Source organism: Cebidichthys violaceus, unplaced genomic scaffold (assembly GCF_023349555.1).
Source record: "Cebidichthys violaceus isolate CVI_PGR_0920_01 unplaced genomic scaffold, fCebVio1.0.p SCAF_3, whole genome shotgun sequence".
Lineage (NCBI taxonomy): Eukaryota > Metazoa > Chordata > Actinopteri > Perciformes > Stichaeidae > Cebidichthys > Cebidichthys violaceus.
In genome coordinates, this window is record NW_027176483.1 from 14,730,448 (window position 1) to 14,753,636 (window position 23,189).

General features: G+C 43.0%; 1 protein-coding gene across 5 annotated transcripts in view; it reads left to right on the forward strand.

The window, feature by feature from the left end:
- Nucleotides 1-23,189, forward strand: part of brsk2a (BR serine/threonine kinase 2a) — a 155,196-nt gene that overhangs the window by 72,735 nt on the left and 59,272 nt on the right. For all 5 annotated transcript variants that reach the window (XM_068723283.1, XM_068723281.1, XM_068723280.1 and 2 more), the window contains one exon: nt 17,993-18,087. In XM_068723283.1, the coding sequence (XP_068579384.1) occupies nt 17,993-18,087 (95 nt within the window). The remainder of the gene's footprint in view (nt 1-17,992; nt 18,088-23,189) is intronic.

Below are 23,189 nucleotides of genomic sequence, written 5' to 3' on the forward strand. Positions count from 1 at the left end.
TGTTTAGGAGAGGGGTGCTTTGTAGGGGATGAGGGATTGTCAGAGCTGGGATCGGAGAGCGAGAAAGAGCAGAACACATTGAGAGGGGATGAGGGCTCCAACTGCTGCTGAGAGCAAAGTCCAGTGATTGGCAGGGATGTAATGCAGTGTAAATCCACCCTAAACCCAGTTTACTCACTTTCTGAGTTTGACATGTATGCCTTCTTAATCACTGTTGTCATTTGTAATTCGATGGGATCTGCGCTGTCATACATTTGCAGATAAAGAAATGTGTGACTTGAATCTATTCTGTTCTGTTAATCTTATAGTACCTTGTCACTAACTTTGATTCTCTTTTTCTCTCTTGTCTCTCTTTCCTGCCTCTCCTCCCTGGATGGATCCACAACACAACTCATCTCAATGTCCTCCTTTGACTTGTCTACCAGGTAAGACACAGATAATAATAAATTACCGCTCTTTGAAAAGTTACTGCAAAACCAATGCTGAACCAAACATCAGACCTTGAGAAGTACTTGCATGCACCTATTCTTCTCTAAAAAGTATACAGTATATGACTATAGCTATGAAAACAGAGTAAAGAAGAAATATACTCTTCTCTATGGAAAAGAGGGTTTTGAATTACAGGTTTTCATGAGGTTTTGCAGTACAAAAAAGCAGGTTTCTTAAACTGGTGTACAAAGCTGCCAGTTTATCTGGTGTGAGACAGTTGACACTAGCTCACAGGTTTGGAGTGAAATAGTAATGTTAATAATTCATTCTCCATTTTTCTCTCTAATCAAGTAACACTTCATTTTCAAGAGTCTGGAAGGGAAATTGGGTGCCATAAAATTTCTTGAACTGACTGTTGAAGAGTGGGGTTTTTCATGCATTAGCTAGGCTGTCCATCAACTTGTCAACAGGGCATGTAGCGTTGTTGCCATGGTACTTACTGTTGATAGACAGAGCTATGATGGGGACAAGTATCAATACACCAACTTATAGATGTACCACTACTTCTATATAGTCAACAGTATGCATCTCTTTCCTTTCATTTCTCATTACTCTCATTAGCTTCTTTATTCTCCCATCTTTTTCTACATACATTATTTTCCCATCTTATTCTGCTGCTCCAAACAATTTTGTTTCCATGCTCTCTTTTTCTGCGTCATTCTTCTTTCCCGTTGCTCCCCTTCATTGGCTAAGGCTATAGCTGTCTTTGTGTGTGTGTGTGTGTGTGTGTGTGTGTGTATAAGTGTGTGTGTGATGGAGTGGAGCGGGGCTCTGCAGTGAGGTGATGGTATGTGAAATTACTGACATTACAGACGGACGGATGGGGGGGGTCTTTTATGCCGCTGTCCTCTAATCGACAGGGGCACCATCCACATACAGTACCACATTCCTCCTCACCTCCATCTCCCTTGCGCTCTCTGTCCAACTGTCTCTCCTTCAACCCTTGTTTTCTCTCCCCTTCTCTTCATCCTCATCCTCTACTTCTGCCCTTCTTCCCCTCCTCCCGCCTCGCTCCTCTCCTAGCACCAATGGTGCTGTCTTCTCATGAGTGTCAACTTCCCTGTGACTCTACAGATCAGTTGGTTTCTGAAGCACATGTGGGGTTTTTTTTGTCACATTTTTTCTTTCTGCTTTTTTTCTGCAATTCTAGTCTTGTATCCCTTTTCTCTTTGACTGTCTTGTTTTTTTGGGTATTCCTCTTTTCTGTGTGTCTCTGCAGCAAATAAATACAGTGGCTGGACAGGATTGCACTGCGTGCAAAAAGAGACCATCAAAACAAGAGGACAGAATGGGGGTGAGATTGAAAGCAATAGGAAAGCAGGACAAAGAGAAAAAAAATCTGAATCACAAGAGTGAGTAGATGAAAGTCATCAAATACAAACAAAGTTACGAGGCAAATGTGAAGGATCTTTCTGGCAGAGATGTGAGGAGAGTCAGGGGGAAAGTGTTTAATGAAAACGAGGGAGAGAAAATAGAGGGGATGGGGGATGAGGCAAAAGTGCAGGTGAAAGGGAGCCCCTAACTGGCTGGAGCTGGTACTGGTACCCACCAGCCCATCTCCTCCACAAACTACTGTCCTCCTTTCCCTTCTTTTATATTCTCTTTCGCATTCTTTTACTCCGTGTATTCTATCTCTCTCAGACTTGGAGAGTCATCACTTTATAGGGTCACAGATGATGCCCATGCAGATTAGTGATAATCTCCCTTTTCCTAATGGCCTTGGCCACCATGTGTGTGTATGTATATGCTTGTAAAACAAGTTTGCTTTCCACCTGCAGATGCAGCTACAACTCAGACTCTAATCTCTCTTTCCTCTTCTCTCTCTCTGTTCTCCATCCCTCTGTTCTTGCTGTCCCTCCCTATCTGCACTTGAGTGCTGCACCAAGCCCGAGTTAAGGCTATTTGCGTCATCAGCTTCAGGCGGAGTGTGTGTTGGTGTGTGTGTGTTTGACCTGAACTCTCCACATACAGCGGTTGAATGTTAAGCTCTGACTGCTGTGTGTATTTCTCATTATTGCAGCTGTGCAGGGGCCAAGGACGCACACATGCGCACATACATGGAGGACAGAACAAAGGTGTCATATTTGCATGTATGCAAACTCAAGAGAGCGCGCTTAAGGGCACACATTCCACTCCATTTACTTTAACTCCTGTTGTGGACCACACTTCGGCGTCCATCATAAACCACTTCTCCCTCCGCCTTGTCTCCATAGCAACGCCATAGCAACCCTTCGCAAGCACAGCCCTTGACATGAACCCAACCCGCCCCTCTCAAGCCTCTCCATCTATCATCAGTGGCGGAGAGGATTGTCCATCAGCACTGACATCTTGATTGGCAGTTGCCGCTCGGACGTGCATGGAGAGTGCATCTCTTCAAAATGAGATGGGCCTTGTGAAGGACAAGCATTGGAATGAAATTGGTTTACTTGAACTTAAGTTTTTCCCTATCATGAGCGGAAAGGGCGGCCCCTCGCCTTTGAAGGATAAGTGAAAACGTGTCTGAGAGGTCTTCAGTCAAATCTGTGTTTCTGTCTTTGATTGTCAAGTGATGTAGCATGTCCAAACCGCCTTTCACACATCCATCACAGAAGGGCAACATGCATCATGCCATCGTGACAGACTCATTCATAGCCATTATGCCAAGGTACATGTCCCAGTCCAGTGATATACAACGTGTAATAAGCGTGTCGGGGATACCTCCCATGTCTGCAAGGTTCCTGTGACAGCTTCATGAGCATTAACATGATATATAAAAGCCATCATCAGCCCTGCAAACATGAATAATGTTTCAGCACTGTCCGCACTGACACTGGCCGTTGATACAGTCTGAGTTTGTGTGATTTGATCACTTAATTGTGCAAATTGACTGTGCTTGAGTGATCCATGCATTCTTATGTCCAGCGGTAAAGAGCCCTTGTATTATTGACGATTCACACAAACACACATTATATGTATGTACTGCAGGCACATTCCTACTCATCATATGGTTGTCTGTGTGTGTGTGTGTGTGTGTGTGTGTGTGTGTGTGTGGTTGGGGGGGATGTACTTGATCAATAAGTCGTCAGCCGCTCTGACTGTATCATTATCATTTTAATGACTGCAGTATTTTCGCTGATGGCCTTCGAGATGAACAAGACCAGAGGTCTCTAAAAGTTCACGGCTGCTGTAGGGCTGCAGTCAGGTGTCACGTAATGGCTGATGACATTTTGAAAACGCCAAGCAACTAATGAAGACAATGCGATGTATATTGATTCGTACTGTAGTGAAATAAAAGGCTTGTTTTTTGTAGAGGTTGTCATCTCTTGGTGCTTCTTAAATTGAATTTGTTCTTCGGTTAGGTGATAGCAACACAAACACAATTAATGGGTCAGTGTTAAGGGTAAGCTGCCCTGCTCTGGTTTACATAATATGAGCCTTTATGTAATATCATAGAGTGCTTAACGCTGGGTGATATCCTATGTGTGCTCATGTTTGCTGCCACTCTGCATGGCAATGTTACTCTGGGCTGCAGCTTCAAATTATTTCCATTATTGATAAATTTGATGATTATTTGTCCTTTTAATAGTGCTAATTACCTTTAACCTTAAAGGGTGCTATCTTAAGATGCTTTTCTTTGGCTGAACAGCAGTCCAATACTCAAAGACATTCTATTGCCATAAAACAAGGAAAAGCTAAATTCTCATATTTGAATCTCGAACCTCAGTTGCAGCACTACTCTTTGGCAGTCTATCTCCACAAATACAGGTCTGGCTCCACACATTATCATTGTGGTATAAGGGAAACAACCCTGTTGTTTCTATTTCTTCTAACCAATCACAATCATCTTGGATGGCACAGGATGCAGCGAAGGTGTCCTTGCGAAATGGCGAAAAGAATGCTGGCTGAAATAGGCGGCCAATTGGCAGGCTTATACCTGCAGTCTGCATCTGGTGAGTCAGACTGTACTCTGGGTAATTGATATACAAAGCGATGGAAATATCTGTCTGCTCGAGGGATTAATAGTTTTGTTCGATCAATTACCATAACAATGTATACAGCATAAGGCACTTATCAAAAGCTTATTATCACAATCAGATTTGAACAGCGTGATCAAGTAAAGATCAAGAGAGAAGCTGAGAGGATGAAGCAGGCCCCCCGAGTCCTGCTACTTTTTAAAGTGAGCTGTGGAATTTCATTGAGGAGGTTGAGATAGAAAGAGAGAAAACAAGAGAGCCTGTGTGTGTGTGTGTGTGTGTGTGTGTGTGTGTGTGTGTGTGTGTGTGTGTGTGTGTGTGTGTGTGTGTGTGTGTGTGTGTGTGTGTGTGTGTGTGTGTGTGTGTGTGTGTGTGTGTGTGTGTGTGTATACTCTCAGCATGTATCTACTCCTGCGGTCCTGTATGTGGTGACAGGCTGACATTAGAGTAAAAGCCCCCTGAAGTCGTGTTGAACAGATGTCTCTCTGCTCCCTCAGTTTCCCTGGTGGTGGAATACAAGGGCCTCTGACGTCTCTCTTACTCTCTTTTTTTGTCCATCTTTCCCTCTGTCTTTTCAGTTCACTATTCTATTAAATTTAGCTTTTCTGTCTTCAGTCAACATATTTTTCAGACTCCCCTTTTTTTCCCTCATTTGATCTCTTTTTGGTTTTTGCCATTCAGGCAGACTTTTCGCTGGGCTTTATTAGACATCTCTCTCTCATGTCAGTCTTTGTTCAGTAAAAAGGCCAGGTGAAATGGGCTCTTGGTGTAAGTGCCCTTGGTGTTCTGCCTTGTATACTTTCTCTTAGTACGTCCCTGTGTGTCTGCGTGGGTGTGTGTTCGGTTTGAGTGTATTTGCACTTTTTGTACAAGGCAATGTTCCCAGCCCTGTGACGTGAGCCTGGTCTCTGAGAAAGCAGGCAATCTGGGCATTGGCTTCTCTCCAGAACCACTTTCATTTCCATTCAGCAGTTGGATGTTACTCACCGGAACACACGTGTGCGCTACTCATGCACACATACACACATACACACACACACATAAACACAAGTCACTGATAATTACAGGCAAGCTGAGGAGTGGTCAGGCAGGGTCAGCGCCCAGCTTTCTTTGCCTTATTTAAACTCTTTTTGTCTCGTGTCTTTTGGAATTGAATATTATCCAACAAACTATACACACACACACACACACACACACACACACACACACACACACACACACACACACACACAGAAACCACTGTTGTTATGGTAGGAAGATATGATGCAACAGCAGAGACATCTCTACTTTTTCCACCCCCAGGAGAGATCGGTGGAGGGGGGTTACAGAAAAGTAAGGCATGTATCAGGCAACAGCATAAACAAGGGGAGACTGAGTGGCAAGGAAGAGTGACTGATTGACTGAAGAGAGTGAAAATGATAGAGGGGCTCGAGCTTGAGTGGGGAGGGAGGGGGGGGGGGGGGGGGAATACAGTAAGAGAAAGACAGAGAGATCGAGCTTTCGGTTGCTAATAGAAATTCCCATGTTGCCTCATTAAGATGCAGCGGTGGCTTTAGTAATGAGCTAGCTGCAGCTGACGCATTGATTTAGCCAGAAGAGTCGCTCAAATTATCCCACTCCTCGAGAGAGATGTCAACAGCCCCACCAATGGCTGCCGGGGTAATTACCAACGCACCCTCCCACCATGACACCTCCCTCAACTCGGCATGTATTCCATTCTGCAACACGACAGGCTTTCTCCACCTCCATCTGCAGCCCCTCGCTCTGGGATGTCCCATGGCCCAATATATTGCCATGCTATGGACAAGCAAGGTTTGCTAGCGGAAGCATATAGTGAGTGCCTTCAATTGGAATTCTTACTGAATACATGTTTGACTGGATTTAGTGGTAAAATAGCAATTAAAAAGAAGAAAAAAAACCACTGGTCAGCAAAAGAATAGTCATGTGCCCTTCAGATAATGTGCAAATGAGTCTATATGACTGATTTATCATGCTCCGCAGAATATGCGTTTAACATTTCCGCACTTAAAGTAGTTGTATTTCTCAAAATGGGTAGAAACAAACGTTTGTAAATGTAGATATACAAGAGAGTTTTTGGAAGATTTTAAGTACTGTACCTTACTCATGAAATGATGGCGCAGTGATTAAGTACCTCACGTTTCACCCACTTAAGTATATGCAGAACAATAATTAGAGCTTAGAGTTAGTGCTTAACTCCAAATCTACTAACTTAATTTGATCTACTGCCATGTTTTGCGACTTTTCCCAATTTCTGAAATTTGGAAGCAATCAAAGTGCTTTTAATCTAATTGGTGTTTTCGATTGTGTTTGAATAATCTAACTCAAATCAAATCAGTAGCTGTTTTTATCACCCAGGAGAAGGAACAGAGAATAAGCTACCTCTGCTTTACTATCTGCATGTGATGATAGTTGTTATTGTGTCGATCTGGAGCTAACATGGATGTTTGGTTCTGGTAAATATCTTCTATGCTGTTCTGCAAGGCAGTTCTCTCACACACAAATGCATGTGTACTGTCTTTGTTGTTTCTACGCCTTGAGGTGTTTCTGACGGGACCATACACTAATGGGGAAGCTTTGACACTTTGACCTTTCTCCTGCCCGCCGTTTGTTCTACGCTGGTACAGAATTAAGGCTGTACAAAGACATAGGAAGGAGAAAGAAGAAAAAAAACAAACACCTGCCAGTATCTTTTAACCTGTTGACTTCTGAAAATTGTCTGTACGTATCAATGTCACACACCGGGAGGCGTGCCCCCTACCTCGAACACACACACAGACACACACCCTCTCCCCCTATAGATGATTGTTCTGTGCTAGATCCAAACACTGTTGGTACATATAGCAACAACCTTGTGCATATTAACTATAATAGTGGGGTTTGTGCTCACCTTGGACAATCCCTCCTGCTGTTATTTGATATTCATTTTGCTTATTTATGAACAGACTAAATGTCAAGAAGCTATCAAGCCAATTCTAGGTTAAGGTAGCATACGTCTATTTTTGTGTGATGTGTTTTCCTTCAGCTGTGTAAAGTGAAGTTTGCACCATTGAGTGGCTGCTTCTTGCTGTCCGTGTTAAAACTCAAGCCGTCATCTCTGCCCCAAAGCGGGAACGCAGCACCCTCATTGCCAATTAAACTCAAATCAACAAACAAAGATGGCGTGAGACATCGAATTACATCCAATATCCTCTCCCATACTCAAGCCTGTCTTTGCCAGCCACAAATTAGCGTACAAATTAAGACTCTGAAGATGGGAGAAGTCGGGTTGCCAGATAACAACCAAATAACATCCTGCCGGTGTCTTGATGTGCCGGTCCAACTTGGATCCAGCTTCCTGCCTTCTCTTGATGTGTGGACAGTTTAGTTAAGTTCTTCCTGGTTGAGCTTCGACCATCCATTTTAATCTCCATTCGGAAGAGAGCTGGTTATCAAGACAGGTTGATGAGAACTCATCTCACTGAAGTCCGTTCCGGCTTGTTCCATGTTTGATAATGTTGCATGGACAACCCAAACGCTGTTAATTAATGAAATAACTCAAGCTGAATTGTAGATGAGAAGGGTTTGATTAATTGCTTTTTAGAATCAGATTTCCTCTCCCCTGTCTTTTGTAGCCCACACAATTGGCGTCTCTGCGTGGCCTGTATGCCAGAAATTGCACATTTTTTGTGCTGGTTCGTGTTGGCATTTATGTGTGTGAAAAATACAGAAAGAGCGCACTGCCACTGCCAGCATGACTTTCTATGGTTACAGCACGGTTTTGTAATATTATCCAGTCAGATGTTTAATAATTTATACTTTTATATTGGGGGTTATCTAACATATGACAGGCAGACAGTGTGCAGCTCTTTGAGTGGTGTCTAGGGGCTCCTTTCACTGTGAAGTCTATCAGAGAGTCATCACCAAGGCACCGATCCTCAGCTCATCATTTCGCCTCTTTATTTGACTCCTGTCTCCTCAGAGGACTGTGTGAGCACATGCTTGGCATGCACACACATATGTTTTGAAAGTGACACACATATGCTCACCGGTAGCAGCATTTTCTGTGGACAACATGTCTGTTTGTGTGTACAAGTATGTATAGATGGGTGCATGTGCATGTACGTGTGCACGTGTTTGTCCCGTCTGCTGCGGTTGCCACATTGGGCCTGGTGTGGCTAATTAAAAGAAGCCGGCTTGCATTATTCATGAGGCTGTAATTATACATTCCTTTTGCTGATCCCCAGTCAGAGGCATTAAAAATAGATCTTAGTCTCCGTGCCCCGCCCACCTAGGCCCCACTTTCTCTCTGTGTTTTGACTATGTCTCTCCTAGCATCACTCTATTTATCCATCACTATCAGTATTTCTCCATCGCCCTGTTACTGGCCTCATTGTTGCAACTTTTTTTATTTGTTCTTTGCATCTCTCCTCTCATCCCTCCCATAACTGCCCAGCGAGTCTTCATTCATGTTTGCTCTGATGCTCCCGTTTGGGATTCCGGCAGAACATTCCTCTGACAGTGTCACTCTCGCTCGGCTCTGTGGTCTGAACTCCAGTCACATCAGGCCAGAATTCAGAGTGGAATATTTTGAATCTCCGACGACGTCTCAGCAGTAAGATTCAGAAGAGAAGAGATATCGCTGCCTCTGATCAACTTAATGGGGGAGACCGTCTCCTTACAAGAAGCAAAATCCCTGCCCAAAAAGTTTGCACTGACTTTTTTTCAAAATACAATTTGCATGTTTAATCCAAAAAAATCAGCAGTAGCTGAATTCAAACATACACAAATGTGAGATGGCTTCAATAGCTGTAGCTATTTGGCAAACATGAGCATATTTGGTGTGTGTGCCGCCATATGTTTCCATCAAGTCAACAGCATCCAGGAACTTTTTGCACAGTTTAAAACATATGGCAGCATGAACTTTCTAAGCTATTTTCTGCTGTGCAATCACGCGTTCGGTACGTCTGGCAATGAGACTTGTTTGCCTTGCTGGCAAAGAGAGTATGTGAAGCTTGCATCTTCCACTGTGCAGGTGATGAGCTTCTGAGGACGTATTTGTGCATATATTTACATGCGGATGAGGTGGATAATGCAAGGGGGTGGGGATTTTGTAAGATCTGCCAATCAGAGAGCTTGTTAGATAACAAAGTGGATCGTCAGTAGTTGCAGCTTTTTGACGATGCTCTCAATCGTTCTTGTACTTCTGTCAGAATGTGTAAAATTAGATTATTGCCTGGAAGCCACCCAGAACTTCATCGCCTTACACCACATTTCACTGTTTGTGTTTGTTGGGGTTATATTATGGTAATGCAGTCGTGCATGTGGAATTAGCTTCCCACATCCGTGCCCCCCCTCTCCTTATAACCCAAACAGCCAAAAACCAACATGCGCACCATAATACAGTGCATACACATGTAAGCACACACGGAGTGAATGCTAGCTGCTGTAGAGAATACTTGGATGCACAGTGTGGCTTTGTCAATGTGTGTGTACGTTATGCGTTTATTATTGTCATTTTATCACAGTTTCATTTGTAAAAATGTTACACTTTTATCAGCTATAGAGATAATCAAAGGTAAATGGTGACCAGACATAATTGTTCTTGAATGTTGTTGTATTGGAAACTATTATCATTCTCGGTTGAAATGCTGGTACGTGTGGTTGCTCAGACGCGTGTACCCGATCGTGCATCAATGCTGAGTAAATTGTCTTTCAGCTGTTTTTATGCAGAGACTGAGCTTTCAGATAGAGGGAAATTGATCATATCTGAACCAGAGCTAATGCTGTAAATCTATATTATTCAGGAATAACGATCCATTACTTAACAGTCAAATCACTTAGAATCATTGATAGCATACAAGACTGTAATGAAGTGAAAGATGCCCTTCAGCTGCAGGTTCAAGTGCTTTTGAGCAAGGCAATGCATCTATTCCCGAGCATCTCCATAGTGCCCTTGAAAGAAATAATATCTGCCGTATCTCTTGTCAGTAACGTATCATTATTGCTGTGTTTACCAAGAGATCCCTGTTTTGTGCAGGGAGCTGTTGACCAAATGTCTTATTTCACGCCGGCTATATAAACAGTTTTTATGTATGCATGCGTCAGTGTGCCTCCCTCCTCGCTCCAGCACTTCAGGGCTAAACTGCTCTTCCTGCTTTTGAAGCTGTTCTGTTGGTCTGGGCCTCTGTTGTTACTGATGTTGTTGCTGTTGCTTTGGCTGGTAGGGTTTAGAGGGTTGCAGGGGAATTCAGGCTGGGTAGACTAACGTCACGGCTGACTGAAAATGCAAAAAGTGCGAAAGAGGAGTGGAGAAATGGAGGAGATAAAAAGAGATTTCGTGAATGAAGAGGGAGGAAAGAAGCAGTGGGAGAGAGACAGACAGAGAGAGTGCATTCATCGAGTAAAGCGAGTGAGCATTGTTTGATCTTTGACATGCTGTCTCCCTCCTGCACAGTGTGACTCAACAACTTTCTGCTGGTATATATTCCCTCTCTTTTCTGGATAGATGAGAGGATGAATCGAGGGAATAGGTGATAAATGAGTCAGAAAACACTGATGGATAGAGGAGGAACGAGTGCAACATTTGGCAGAAAGTGACTCCAGTCACTCCTGAAGTTTATGGAGTGACTGGATAACAAAACAAGTGGCAAGGATTCACAAATGAATATCTTCAGTCCAGTGCTTAAATCAATAAACCAACATCTTAAATGTTTTATTAATTTATGTTCTTATTTATTTTGGTAATATATTTGTATCCAGGCATGAAAACAGTTGCTGGGTTTCTTCCTCTTTTTGTCATTCTGCTTTGGTAAATATAGCTATTGTACATTTCTCTTCTATTAATTGCACACTATATAACGGCATTCATTTGTCACAAGCATCTGTGTTTGGCACTTTGTCAACTCCAGTACATACGAACTGTAATAAATATGTCTTCTATTCTAGTCACAACCCACATATGTCTGTATTTAGTAAATACATGTGTGAGAGTGTTTCATTTAATTAAACTATCTAACATTCCTGCTTATTAAATCTGTCTGTGTGTGCCACTGTATTTGTGTGAAGACCAGCAAGAGAGACGAAGAAAGACAGTATAGAGCTGTAGTGGTTGATGGTACAGTAGATCTTCAACTCCTGCCCTTTGCCCTGGTGGAGGGGATTCCCACGCCCTGCTACAGGGGCTTTCCATATGGCCAGAAGGAGCTGGAGGAATAAGCCCCCAGTAACACATTGTGTTTCCTTTCAAACACTGATCCCAGTGCAGAACTGTAGCCCCCACGTAGAGCATTCAGGGTTAGAGAGCAGGAGTGGAAAGCAGCTCACAGATCTGTGCCTAAGGGCAACGAGCTTCTCAGAGCCAGCGCCTCAGGGAGAGAAAGCTAAGCCAGCATAAGCTACTACCATCTGCTGGCATTGGCTTAGGGCTTCTGAAAGATCAAGTTTGAAAGTGAGAGAGGTGCGCGAGAGGAGACGTCTCTTTTTCATCCTTCTCTCTTCTCTCCTAGTAGACACTTCCAGATGGAAATTAAGCTATCCAGTAATGGATCTTTAACCGCATGGATGCCAGTGATGTGAGGAGGATAAAGCTGAAAACTTTGTGTGTGTGTGTGTGTGTGTGTGTGTGTGTGTGTGTGTGTGTGTGGTTAGAAGGTGAACATCATAAAGAGCCTCTCGGCTCAAGCATGGTGTTCCTGTCCTCTCTCCTTTGTTCCCTCTCGGGGAAATCTGGCTCGCAGTCGGGGTCCTCTCCTGCCTGCTCCTGCCTGCCAGATGATAAATCGACCACTGATCAGCGTGCTTTTCAAACTGGAACAGGAAGAGCTCCCACAAGTTAACACAGATGGAGACAAGTTTTCTCACACTTGGGAGTAGGGTTTTTCCCTGGCTGCTCTGCCAAGCTAAACAGCTTTACGGGAAGGCAGAGGAAGGCAAACATAAACATGCCAACGAGGGCCCACTGGGAACTCATGTCAAAGGATTTAAATATAGCTTACAGCTCTCACTTCATAGTATACCAAACCTCATTCAGAAAACTGCCCAGCTGCAAAATATTTTTGTACCCGGAAGGCTTCCAGATATGTCTTTCAACTTGACTATGACGCACGTTATTGACAACATAAAATAGTGACAAGTGCACTTTCTTGATCCGCTAAGCACCGTTCTTTTTGTTGCTTAGCTTACGTGTGAGTTGGGGATAGAGTGTGGCTTTCACCCATTCATTCTCACTGACTATATGCCACCTGTAAATGTGTCAAGTTGGTAGAAAATATTTGGTTAATCCCAATGCCCAAAAGCACCTGTCTTTAAAATCTTTGGCATAAAGTTGCTTTATTCATATAGTTAGGAAACATCAAAATCCCTTATGCAGAGACAGTGACGTGAGACAAAAAGCTCCAAATCAGTGCTAGCACACGGCTCAATGATGCAGAGCAGTAGGGGAACAGCCAGAATGTTCTTTTAGCTTCGGGAAAAGAGTTGATTTGCCACATTTTCACAAACTTGTGCAGATTTAGTTAATTAACAGTTTTCACTAATGATAAGTCACTAAACAGGTATGGTTCCTAGTGTGTGTTTTTCTTTCCTTTTTTCCTCCTTGTGTTTCGTTGTTTCTTCTTTTTCGTACTTTGAGTCTTTACTTCTGACCCTTAGTTCTTTAGCTTCTCCTAAATGGCCAGCTCTGCGGACGCAATCAAAAGTTTTATTTGGAAGTATTACTATTCATCCCTGATTTGTCAAAGCCAGCCAATGATTGAACCACGACTCTGAAGAAATCCAGCCGCTCCCAGCACAGTGCAGTGAGCCATGGACCAAAGTTCTCATTCTGTGTCTTCCTCTAGCGGTCCCTCCACATTAGATCATTAATCACAGAGCAGCATGGAAAGTAAAGAGTGCAGAGTCGGGATGGAGGCCTTGGGTCAGTCGATGGTGGCCTCTCCAGCCCATAAGTCCCTGGCTGGTGTCATTATTCTGACACTGTTGTGAAGGCGAGAGCTTTTGATGCTATTGATTTGGGAGGATGGCGAAGGAGAGGAGAGATCGATGCACTTGCTGATTCAGTGGTGTTGCAAACTCTGCTGCACAGCCTGCTTTTGTCCATATGTGAGTTAATGAAAAGTACATAAGTGAACAGTGTGTGACAATGCCGGTCCGCCTGTGTCTCCCTGGTGCAGTTAATAGATTACTGTGACACTCATAACACAGTGCTGTCCTACAGATCAGCTTTACATTTACAAAGATATTATCTGTACACACTTCGCATTTCTAGAAAAATACTTTTGAAATAGTTGTTTTTGTTTTTAGTTTCTTTTTGAGTAGCATCCCAATGCAACTACAAGAGAACAAATTCAAATGTAATCCATATGCTAACATACACAATAGCGCATGGGCAACTGCAGCGGTAATCTTCTCCGTATTCTCCCCCCCCGTAAGGCTCTGATCCTTTGTGCTCTCAGTCAAAGCCTTACTTTTGAAGCTATGTTCAAAGGCAGGCTACCTGCTCAGCCCAACCAGATCCAGACAAAACCGCGGTGTCTTCCAGGGCATCTCCTGGACACCCCTCCCCCCAGCCCTGCCACTCCAGGTTCAGCTCAGCGTGTTCACCCAGAGCTGAGAGAGTTTCCTCTGGGGTTTCGTCACAGACAGGTGAAAGGGGCACAGGGAGTATCAGGCAGTCGCTGTCATTACAGGACATTAGAGAGAAGGGAAGGCAGGGTTGACTTTTAGTCATGGAGAGGAGATTAATTAGATAATACAACATACTTGAGACAAGTCACAGGGAAATTGTTGTGACAGAATTGTATATCCTTAATTGCATGTATTTCCTGTTGGAAGATGTTGTTGGGATTGGACATTAGCAGGGGATCATTGAGAAGTATAAATCACGAGGAGAGCATATGGGGGTTTCTTTTAGAGGTGCTGGTGGTTGTTTGAACATCATTAAAAAGCTGTGATGGTGTTGTGAAGATATCGTAAGTCTCTGTGATGATGTTGTGAAGATATCGTAAGTCTTTGTGCAGTGAGGCAGAGAGTGGGTTTCTGGGCAACTGCAGCTTAACAGCCAAGATCTCAACCTCCTATCTCTGTACAGTCCTGTGCTTCAAACAAAATAATATTTTGTTGAGCCAACCAAAAGCCAAACAGCCCAAAGATGTTTTTATTTATTCATTGACTTTGTTTTATTTATAATTTTATTGTATTACTGGTTTGGTAAATATGACTCTGTCTCTACACACTTTGAAATTATGTACAAGTACTGTGTGTTGGCAATCTACTGTGTGAATGCTTGAAACACCCACACACAATGACATGCTCTAGCATTTCTTAGGTACTATTTGTGGAAATATATATGCATGATTTTGATATGAAATACAATAATTTCTAAAAAGCAGTAGTGAGTTTCTTAACTTTTCAACAGAGGGGACGGATCCAGGTCCGTTTAGTTCCCCCGCGACTAGCAAAACCGCCCCACAAACGGCTGTTTTTGTTCTGTTTTTTAATACACTGCTATATAGTTGAGAGAATTTTACGTTATAGACCGACAGAAGCGCGAAATTACAAATCTGTCTGCTACTTCAGCACCACGGACAGCGCCATGGATTTATCAATCCACAGCACAGTTAGGCTACTGATATTTCAAAGCCATGGTCGGGATCATAAAACTTAACTTCCACAAACCTCAGTGAGATAAGGGATCAATGAGTCGGGCAGAGTAGACCAACATATTCGACTAAACAATCCTTCTGTCCCTGCACTATTTCTGCTAGGCTACTAGGGGATGTGAGAGGGGATGGCAGGTTGACAAGGGGCATGCGTTTTGGTCATTTTGCTAACAAGGGGGATGGCATCCCCCCTCATCCCCCCTCAAATTGCCTACTGACTCTAGGGATGGAATTGTCAGTCGGTCCAACACTTTGGACCAGACTGAAATATCTCAATAACCATTGGATGGATTGCCATGAAATGTGGATATCCATGGCTTCCAAATGATGAATCTTTGAAGTCTTTGGTGATTCATTTTTAGCACCATCATCAGATTGACATTTTGGGCATTAAGTGGAGCGTTTAAAAAACGAATGATTGGATTGCAATGAAGTTTTGGTAGAGAACTTCATGTTCTCCTCAGTACTTTTTTAATAACGTTGGTCATCTTTTGATTCGAGCACTATGATCTGACATTAGCATTTAGCACAAACAAAGCAGAAATGTGCCTAAAAGCACAGACGTAGAGAGCTGCCAGCTGTAGTCTCTCAATCTTGTTGCAATTTAAAAAAGGGTATAAAAAAGGTATGTTTTGAGTATTTAAGTATTTTTTACTCAGGTTTATGAGAGTTGCACTGAGTAGCCTCTGTTGGCAGGTTTTTTCAATTTTGAGGACATGTTACAGGATTTCAACACTCCTCTGGTCTGATATTCCTTAGGTGGGGCTGAAGTTGGTGAAGAATATTGTTGTTTGCTTGCTTGTGTTTCACCACCAGTGACTAGTAAACATATCACATTTTGTAATTTAATCTTGTAAATGGAATGTGTTTTGCCATGACAATTAGTTCAGTTGTTTTAAGTCATGATTCTTATGCGAGGTATAAAAGAGGCGTACGTCTTATGTCCCTTTGTATTATGTACTGAACTTCCTTGTGCGAGTTCATTACAATCCGTACACAAAGTGGTTGTAAAATCATAATGTGCTGTCTTCCCGTGCACATTTCCCTCTTGCTAATGCACCCTCAGCTAACAAAAACACAATACTAAAAAGAGGAAGATGGATAGAGAGGCAAGTAATCCAGTTAACTTTTCACGTGTTTGCAGGCAGATATTTTCTCTTTAATGCGTTTATCATGACTTATGAGCTTCACTATACATCCATTAACATATGATTACCATCACAGGGATAATGGGTTTGTCTGTCGTTCCCCGTCCTGCTCAACTGCTTCATCCGTTTTTCTAAATCTTTCTACATCTTTTATCTTCCTCTTTTTAGTATTTGCTTCCTTCCTATCGCTTTGTCCTGCTCTCCATCATTCTCTCTCTCTCTCTCTCTCTCTCTCTCTCTCTCTCTCTCTCTCTCTCTCTCGCTCTCGCTCTCGCTCTCGCTCTCTCACGCCTCCTCTCCTACATGTGTCTCCACTCACGGCCCCCGCGGCCCCTCGTCTCCAAAGCCAGAACCTCACTCCCACGCGATGCTCTCCATTATTGCTTAATTATCTCTGGCCTGTCATTTCAATAATGTGCTATCGCTGATTCTGAATTTTTGCACTTTTTCCCTTCATCTTTCACATGCTCTTTTCTATTTACTTCTTCATGTCTCCTTCTCTATCCCCCTCTGCTGCTTCCCTTCCTCCTCTGTCGTTTCTGCGGTGTTGGAAGACTTGTTTCTGCATTCCTATGTTACCCCGCCTCCTCAAAGCCCATTGACTCTCCTCTTCTGCTGATTCATATAGAAATCAAACTGCGTAATAGACCGTGAGAGAGCGAGCTGAAAGTCTGGTTCATGTCAGCCAGCCAGTTTGATGCGGGACGTTACTTTTCTGCATCAACATGCTACTTTCAGTAACTGCATCATTTCCGTCATTGGCACATTAGGAGTAGTACTTATTAACTTAATCCCACCATCTTCATCTTTGCCAGCACGAGAGTAGTAAGATATCAAAGCCTTCAAATTATTTCATTACCATTAGAGAGCTCAAATGCTGTAGTTAAAACTCTTCTTCCGTTCTTCTCCAAATCCCCGCAGCGCCACGGAGCCGTTGGGGGAAATCAATAATAGAGAGCCGACATTTGTTTGTGTATGGGTGTGTTTGTTTCATGTTTGTCTGATGCAAACATCTTTCTAAAGTGTGTGCAACTCTGTTGTCCCTGGCAGAAAATGGATTGGTGCTGTTGTCATGGCTCACATTAAAAAATAAAACCTTTATTTATAATGCCTAGGTTTTTGATTTTGACACTAATGCCATTGCTAAAAGTTTGTGTGTGAATTCCAAGAGAGCCGAGTGGTACGGCATATCAAACACACTCAAATTTCACCCCATCCATCGATGTGTTGGGTAACACTTTCTTCTGTGGAGTTGAAATATGAAATCCTGATTTGCTCTCCTACTTTTTTTTAAGTTTGCTGCTTCATTCTTGTCAGTTTTGAGCCATGGTCAATGAGTCCCATTCCACAACTGACCTTTGACTCTGTTTTTTACTACCTTTTATTGTCTGTTTGAGCTAACTCAACTGCTTCACAGCAGTTTAGTGCATTACAGGAATCAATAACACAAATGGCCCATTCCCTTACTGCCTTTATGACTTAAATAAACCCCAGAGGGCAGTTTCTGAAAGGAATTGTCTACACTTCAAAAGTCATTATCAGCATTCTGTGCATTTCCATTATATCAGTCCGGTCAATACACATTAGTGGCAAGCCAAAAAACAACAACTTCACACATCACTTTAATTCAAGTGTATTTTAAATGTCCTCTCGTAACTATGAACACATCATGCAGTGTGGACATTTAGGAAGTGTTTTGCCTATTTGACCTAATAAAGTGAGTGTTTCCTGTTTGTTTTTGCAGGGTTGGTCAAGCTGGGGATCCACTGTGTAACATGCCAGAAAGTCGCCATAAAGATTGTCAACCGTGAGAAACTCAGTGAGTCGGTACTAATGAAGGTAAGTTTACAGCTTTCAGTTCTTCTAGTGGCTTTCAGGTTTACAATTGAGGTTGTTTTTACTCTGCTAACCCTTTTGTCTTCACTTCTGAAGATCGTTTCTGAGTGTTTCCATGTAAATTATATGTATGTGAATAAGGCATGTACTAGTGAAAAGAGTCATTATTGTGTAGTTAGTTGACCTGTTAGTTTGTCTATAGGGGAGACATGTGTTGTTTGTCTAATTTTCAACAACCACATTGTCTGTGTTTGAGTCTGGCTGGAGATCTTTGATGAACACAATGCCTCTCTCTGCCCCCCAAATCCTAATATGCAGCAGCCAGGCTGACTGAAGCAACACTAGAGTGTTGGACTCTAACTGAATAGTGATGTCCCTTAAAGAGCTACTTCTTTGACACATATAATCTGGGCTGACTGCCTGCTAGCATTTCAAAAACCAAAATGTTTGGACTGCTCGTATGGGTTTGAAACTTTTCCATAAATCAGTGGCTGATCTTGCAAAAATGTTTGAATATGAGTGATATATATCATAATCAGCCTCATGGAGAGTGGAATCACTAGCGTTTCATCCTTCTCAAATGTTGAACTGAAGCAGTCAGCTGTTTAGCTCCCCTGCCAGGAGTCGGTGCCTCCAAGAAAACTTGGGGTAACAAAACAATAAAGCAGGTTTCTGCAACTACAATTGCTTTAACCTCACTCCAAAATGCTTAAAAATCGTCTGGGTGAAACACTCATATTTATAACGTTGCTATTCCCACACAACCCTGTTTTGAAGGACTCAGTGGGGATTTTTTTTCGTATTATGTCCCAGGGCTCCTGCTGGGAAGCTCTATTCATTGCCCACGCAAAATTGGCGTGCTACAAAATTGGCCCTTGTGTTGATGGAATGGTTGTAAAGAAAGCAAAGAGAGCTGGAAGATAGAGGACAACAAGATGCTACAACCTGAAAATTGTCTTTCACAGGACACACGCAGAGAGGAGCGCCTACTCTAATTGTTTGCTTATGAGCTGGAAAGCAGGAAGCGGATGTTTTTTTTCTCACACTACAGGTTATCTGCAAATAGAAAACCCTTCCGCTTTGCATCGCTTCTGCGGCAGCATCATTAGACTTTCGATGAAAAGCTCTCTGTGCTCGAATATTGCTGTTTGATAAACAGTCGGGTATTAATCAGCTTCTAGCTGTGTCAGTGCCTCCGTGACTTTTGCTCACTCATTGCTGTCTTGCTCCCGAAGTCACTCTCTTTTTATCTCTGTCTATTTGGCTCAACATGCAGTCTAATGTTTTCATGAGGGAAAGACTGGTCATTTCGGTTGCCTCAGCACTGACAGAAGTATTATTAGTTGTAGCAGTAGTTGCTGGAACCATGGCAACATGTGACAGCAGAGAGGATGGTAGTGGGATTATGTCCCAACCCAGGTGTTTCACATCGTGCTGTCCTGCAGAGGAAAATGATAGTAACAGATGCCAAACACTGACAAGGCTTTTGCTGAAGCTGCATTTCAGAGCCAATTACTGAACTCAGCCATTGTCACTCTTCTCTCAACTGCTGGCCCCTGGTGTGTGTGTTTTAGTGATATTGTGTGTGTGTGTGTGTGTGTGTGTGTGTGTGTGTGTGTGTGTGTGTGTGTGTGTGTGTGTGTGTGTGTGTGCGCGCGCCAGTAGGGATTGAATCATGTGGAAGCCAGGAGCAACTGACTTCCTCTGAAAGAGACTCTTTGAATATTTTGTTAATTATGAGGCACGACCCATTAGACCACACTGTTGGTGAGGTCACTTGTCAAGTTCCCTCTAGTTTCGGGACACACTAAACATAACATTGGTCTCCTACTGTGGCTGGACAGGTGTTTTCTGAATTCCAGCCACTTTCCCATATTCCCATTGTGTTGCACTCCACAGTCTTCTGTGTCTGTTCTCCGGCCTGCCTGTGTGGCTGTCAGACTGTCAGACGGGCTGCACTCTACTGCAAGACTCCCAGACTGTGAAATGTCACCTTTTAATATGTTAATGTATTGGGTCCCCGTGGTGCCATTAGGGGAGAATCTGACTCTCCTGGACAGGTGTGTGTGTGTCCATGCAACACGCTGAAGACACACATATATACACGCATGCAGGCCTTACACACAGAAGAGTTCCGAAGACTGTGTGTGCATGTCTCATACGGACACATATTCATATGTATGTGCACGAGCACATCCTCCGTGACACACGTCATCCCTCTATGGCTGTCCTTCCCCCGACTGGCCTTGGTAGTCAGGGGTCCGTGGAGACGGGGAGACGGGTTGAATTAATTGTCTCAGAATAGTTGGCATTGAGGTCTTTCCTCCACTCATTGTGTGTTGAACTTTGCATAACTAGTGTTGAACTCTTTAGTCCACAGCCCCACAGGCTAGACCAGAAAGACATTGAATTTTCTTGTATAATGAATTTGTCTATGAATTATATGTCGGATTTTCTTACCAGTGAATGAGCCTTGAACACTTCAAAGAGCAAGTCCAGCCCAATGTGTTGTATCTCAGCAGAAAACATAACAATGGAGTTGGTTGAATGGGAAGAAGCTGACTGTCATGTTTCAAGTGATGAGAGAGAAACAGACAGAAAGGGAATACACAGTATGTGCACATATGACAGTATGTCACCAGTCATTGGCACTGATGCCAAACAGAATGGAGCGTGGCGATCCGATACAAGGAGAAGCCCAGAACCAACACCGTATGTGTGAGCGTGTGTGAGAGATTCTCTAGGGAGTACTTAATGTTTCTGAAACTCGGCAAGCCCTCTCTCCCTCTTACTCGCCTTGAATCCATGTCTTTGTGCCGTGGGGCTGAAGGGGGGGGGGGGGGGGGGCAAAAGAGAGCAAGACTCAGGGGAGAGAGATGGACATGCGGTGAGACAAGATAACACAGACGCTTTTGTAGGTACCACGTCTCTACTCATATTTCCCGTCAGGAGTGAGTGTGTTTTGTTCTTGAACCATTAATGTGAGATTCACACATATCGGGCCAATACAAATTGTATAATCACAAAGAACAGCGAGATTTGATTCATGATTTGTACAGTGGATATGATGAGTAAGACAAATTCTCTTTTTGCACACTTCCACCAAATGCTTGCACGCTCTTGAGAATAGCACTCAGAAGTAAACATAATTCATATTCACACAAAAATATGACAACTCTATAATTGCTGGTGTCATGAGAATGCTGGGAAATAAAACCTGAGCCACGCGCCAGATACATTAGAAACCCTGTTAAGCAAAGCTGGGTATGATTTAAGAAATGTCCATACTAGTACCGATACAGGACCAGCATTTTGGTACCAGTACCAAAACAATTTTTCTTTGTGGTACTTCACTTTGGGAAATATAAACATATGTTGCTTCAAAACCATTTTATTTTTCATTCAACAAAATTAAGCTAAAATGTCTAAATACAAGCAGCCATACTCTACCAAATCTTTGCCTCAATAAAATGGAATTAAAACTGACATTTATTATTTAAATCAGGAACTATTATATCAGTGAAAGCAAGATTACCAATCAGATCTGAAAAAGTGATACGTTATAATACTCAGTCCTACTAATAAAGCAGGCTAACGTGTAGGCTAATTTCAATGCAACCTAATGTGACTCACCTTTGTAGAACTCTTGGTTTTCTGTGCAATGGAAAACCAAGAGTCTGTTATTGCAATGCTGCCAAACACCTACTGTAAAACCGACGGTCTTATTGATGATGATGATATGGGGGGAAAAATGTTGTAGAATCTTGCCACTGCAGTCAACTATGTTCTGACATGCTTTCCCCGAGAGCAGGGGATTTACTGTACCATATTTCATACTATATTACCTATCATTATGCTGAGTGGAGCAACTTCACTAATCCACAGTTTAGTCTTGGGGTGAGTTAAATTGTTGCTAGCCACTAGCACTAACAACTAGCAGAGGGTGGAGGGTATCTTTAGCATGCAGCAGTTGGTAGTTTCTGTTGATGCCTGCTCTGTTTCCCCCTCTGAGCCAGTGAGCTGGTGGCGGCTGCTGCTGCTGTTGGGATAAGGACAACTAATTAGCCAGAGTTACTCTCTCTCCTCCTGAAGCAGCACAACTTCAAAGTCACTCTACTGTCCCCAAGCCCAGAGAGAGAAAAGGAAGAGAGGAAGATGGGGAGAGGAGGGATGGAGTGCAGGAGGAAGGGAGATAGAGGGGAGGGAAGAGTGTGTGTGTGTGTGTGTGTGTGTGTGTGTGTGTGTGTGTGTGTGTGTGTGTGTGTGTGTGTGTGTGTGTATGAGGAGGGTTAGAAAAGATGGTGAACATAAAGTTAGAACACTTTGGATGGATGTCTTGTGAAGTAGATATCGCTGCATAGCTACACAGTTTTTTATGGGGTGTTTTAGCACGGTGAGGTCACTTGTGGCTTGCTCACTGTCCTTGATGTCAGTCGTAACATTTCAGATGAGAAAAGTGTGTGTGTGAGAGAGAGAAAGAGAGTTTGGAGATGGAAAAGCCAGCAGTATAATTGCCCCCTGAAGCAAATAATTGAAGCGCTAAGGACACCGCATCTAAGAGCTGAGAACAACCAGCCAGCACCACAGCCAGGGTAGACAGCTGCATCACCTAGGCTTGTTTGAAATATAAGGACAAGGATAAGGATCGAGACTTTTCTCACATTAACAAACAAGATCAGTACTGTTTGAATGTGATTTTCTGTCCATAAATAAGGAAAATGTGCCTCTTCTATAGAATTGAAGCAATGGGACCATATCATATGTGTATCTGTAGTCTAAATAACAAAACATGAAGGAAAGTAACATTCGCAGTGACTGAATGATGCAATGGTTTCATCTAAGACAATAATTTAGGACTAAAAAGGCAGAGAAAAGCAATGTATAAAGGTTGAGCACACCAACCGACAGGGATTGTGGTGGGCGGGTTGAGGAGCAGAATGCCACGGCCGCAGATGAATCATACAAGGTCTAATCTTGTTATCCCGACACCTCGCTGACAGCACAGTAGCTTTCTTTCCCCGCCATCTCTACTCTTCCCCTCCTAATGATTATAGATTGGCCATTCTCTCCATCTCTGTTGTGCCGCTTGTGGGTTGGTGATAGAA